The 2,553-nt window shown below is 40.5% G+C and overlaps 2 protein-coding genes across 5 annotated transcripts in view; both read right to left on the bottom strand.

Moving 5' to 3' along the window:
* LOC117952265 (protocadherin gamma-C5-like) overlaps positions 1-1,972 on the bottom strand; it is a 2,161-nt gene extending 189 nt beyond the window's left edge. Inside the window, exon 1 of the mRNA XM_034884412.1 lies at positions 6-1,972. Coding sequence (XP_034740303.1) covers positions 6-1,569 — 1,564 coding nt within the window. The 5' untranslated portion in view covers positions 1,570-1,972. The remainder of the gene's footprint in view (positions 1-5) is intronic.
* Positions 1-2,553, bottom strand: part of LOC117951263 (protocadherin beta-16-like) — a 122,438-nt gene that overhangs the window by 14,956 nt on the left and 104,929 nt on the right. The window lies entirely within an intron of this gene.

The following is a 2,553-nucleotide window of genomic DNA, read 5'->3' as shown; positions in this document are numbered from 1 at the left end:
GCTGCCGTTATCTGAGTTAATGTAAACATAAGATGAGACAGAAACGTCCTGCACTTTAGAGTCCAGAATAGAGTAAGACATTTTGGCATTTTCACCAAAATCCAGGTCAGATGCTGACACTGAGTACAGTACAGAGCCTGGTACCCCATTCTCTTTTAAATACACATTATAGGAGGGCTGACTGAATATAGGAGGGTTGTCGTTCACATCAGTGATGCTGACAGGTATCATTTTCTTACTAAACAGAGGAGGAGAACCTGCATCACTGGCTGTTATCTCAATATTATACGCCGAGAAGCTCTCTCGGTCTAATAAACGATTTGTAACCAGTGCATAATTATTAGAAAAAGAAGGTTTCAGATTAAAAGGAGAACCTTCGGTGAGTTGTAACGTCACTTTACCGTTATCACTGGAGTCAAGGTCTCGCGCACTGATCAAAGCCACTACAGTGCCACTTGGCGAGTCTTCGCGTATTGGCTTTGGCTGAGAAGTGAAAACTATTTCTGGAGCATTGTCATTGAAATCAGTAATGTCAACCTGCACACGACAGTGGCCTTCCATTTCAGGGCTGCCTTTATCTTTTGCAGATACATCAATGTCATACGAGTTGGTAGTTTCATAGTCTAACTCTCCTTTCAGGGTAATTTCACCTGTTAAGGGGTCAATATCGAAGAGTGACAATACAGATTCTGGTGTCCGAGAATCAAATGAGAATTCAATTTCACCATTTAAACCTTCATCTGCATCTGTTGCTTTGGGCTTTATAACAACAGCCCCATGTAAACTTTTTTCACCCAAAGCTACTTTGTAAATGTTTTTTTCAAACACAGGAAAGTTATCGTTTGTATCAAGCACGTGTATGGTTATTTGTAAGGTTCCAGATCGTACTGGATTCCCACCGTCTAAAGCGTTTAGTATTATTTTGTGAACTGCTTTTTTCTCTCGATCTAGAGGCTTTTCTAAAACGAGTTCTGGAACGGTCTTACCACCCTCCATATCTTTTATTTTAAGGGAACAACATTCATTTTTACTAAGAGTATATGATTTGAGTGAATTGCTTCCAACGTCGGGGTCTGTTGCGCTCTCTAAAGGAAAGCGCGTGCCAACTGCCGCTACTTCGGCTAATTTTAAAGATAATTCATTTGAAAGGAAACTTGGAGAATTGTCATTAATATCTCTTATTTCCACCTCAATTCGGTGTAACTGCAGCGGGTCTTCAATAACCAATTGCAGAGGCAACACACAGCTGGCGCTTTGTCCACATAAAGCCTCTCTGTCTATTCTGTCATTCACCACCAGCTCGCCCTTCCCCGCATCCACACTGAAATACTGCTCACCAGCCTCAGAGGCGACACGCAATTTACGTTCAAAAATCTCCGATAGTCCCAAACCCAGATCTTTGGCTAGATTTCCTACCACAGATCCCTGTTTTAGTTCCTCTGGGATGCTGTAACGAGTCTGTCCGTTTATTGTACTCCACATGAAAAAGAAGTAATGCCACCAAAGAGCCTGCCATCTCCAGTCTCGGTATCCCATTTTCTTTGTCATCCCTAATTCAGTAAAATACATAATTTCCAATCCACAAAAACAGAGAACATAAAGTTAAAATCCAAATTCCGCGAGCGTAACATATTCCGTTAAAAAGACGTCTGTTCATGGTCAAAAATGTTTTTTAGATATAACCGTATACCCCGATTATATGAACCATTTACCTACTCTCCTCCCACTCTGAGCATTGTGGTTTTGGTGCTGAAGCTGCATGTGGGAGGGAGTAGATCTCTTTGTACAGTTCTGAGTGTTATTGGTGCACAGCATCTCTCTCTCGTCCAATCAGAGTGAAACTGAGCAACACCGTTAAAGACACGCTAACCCTTTGTACTGTCATGAAAAAGAGAGTCAAACACAATCACGAGATGCCATTTAAGTTCCAAGAGCCATATTAATGCAAAATAAAAGGTATTAAAATCAATGTTTGTATATCAAAATATATATTTACTGTTAAAATTCGAATCCACTGAGACCAAATCTATTTCCTTTGGCTTTGATTTCTAAGGAGTAGATGTGACCATCAGCGTTTCTGTAGGTTATTAAATCCATTAAATGTAATGAGTGAAATAGTTATTGTGTTACTTAACCTTTCAAACATTTTAATTGTTACCCCTTCAGTAAAAGCCATCAACAACAACCCATGAGGCGTATCTCCGTAGGCCTAACAGGCAAGAGTCGCTGTCCATCGCTGTGGTGCTGAAACTCTCCCGTCGGCAAGCTATTGAACATGAAACACAGCCGATGTGCCACAAAAAGTGGTTGAAGGTAACTAGACAAATTACAATTTTTAATTTGGACATGAATGTCATACTTTTTATTTCAAATACATAGGGATTTCTTTACTGTAAAAGCAAATGTGTACTTTTGTCGCAGTACCTGTAGCTAATAGTCTTACTAAACTGTGTATGCCATTGTTTTTTCTACTCACTGCTCACCTGCTGGCTCTCAAAGGTCCAGGTGCTGTCGGGTAAAGACGCATCCAGAACACTGATCACCTCCTTAAAG

Source organism: Etheostoma cragini, chromosome 10 (genome assembly GCF_013103735.1).
Source record: "Etheostoma cragini isolate CJK2018 chromosome 10, CSU_Ecrag_1.0, whole genome shotgun sequence".
In the NCBI taxonomy this organism is placed as follows: Eukaryota; Metazoa; Chordata; class Actinopteri; order Perciformes; family Percidae; genus Etheostoma; species Etheostoma cragini.
Note: the sequence above shows the minus strand (reverse complement) of the source record. Positions and strands in the feature narration are given on the sequence as shown.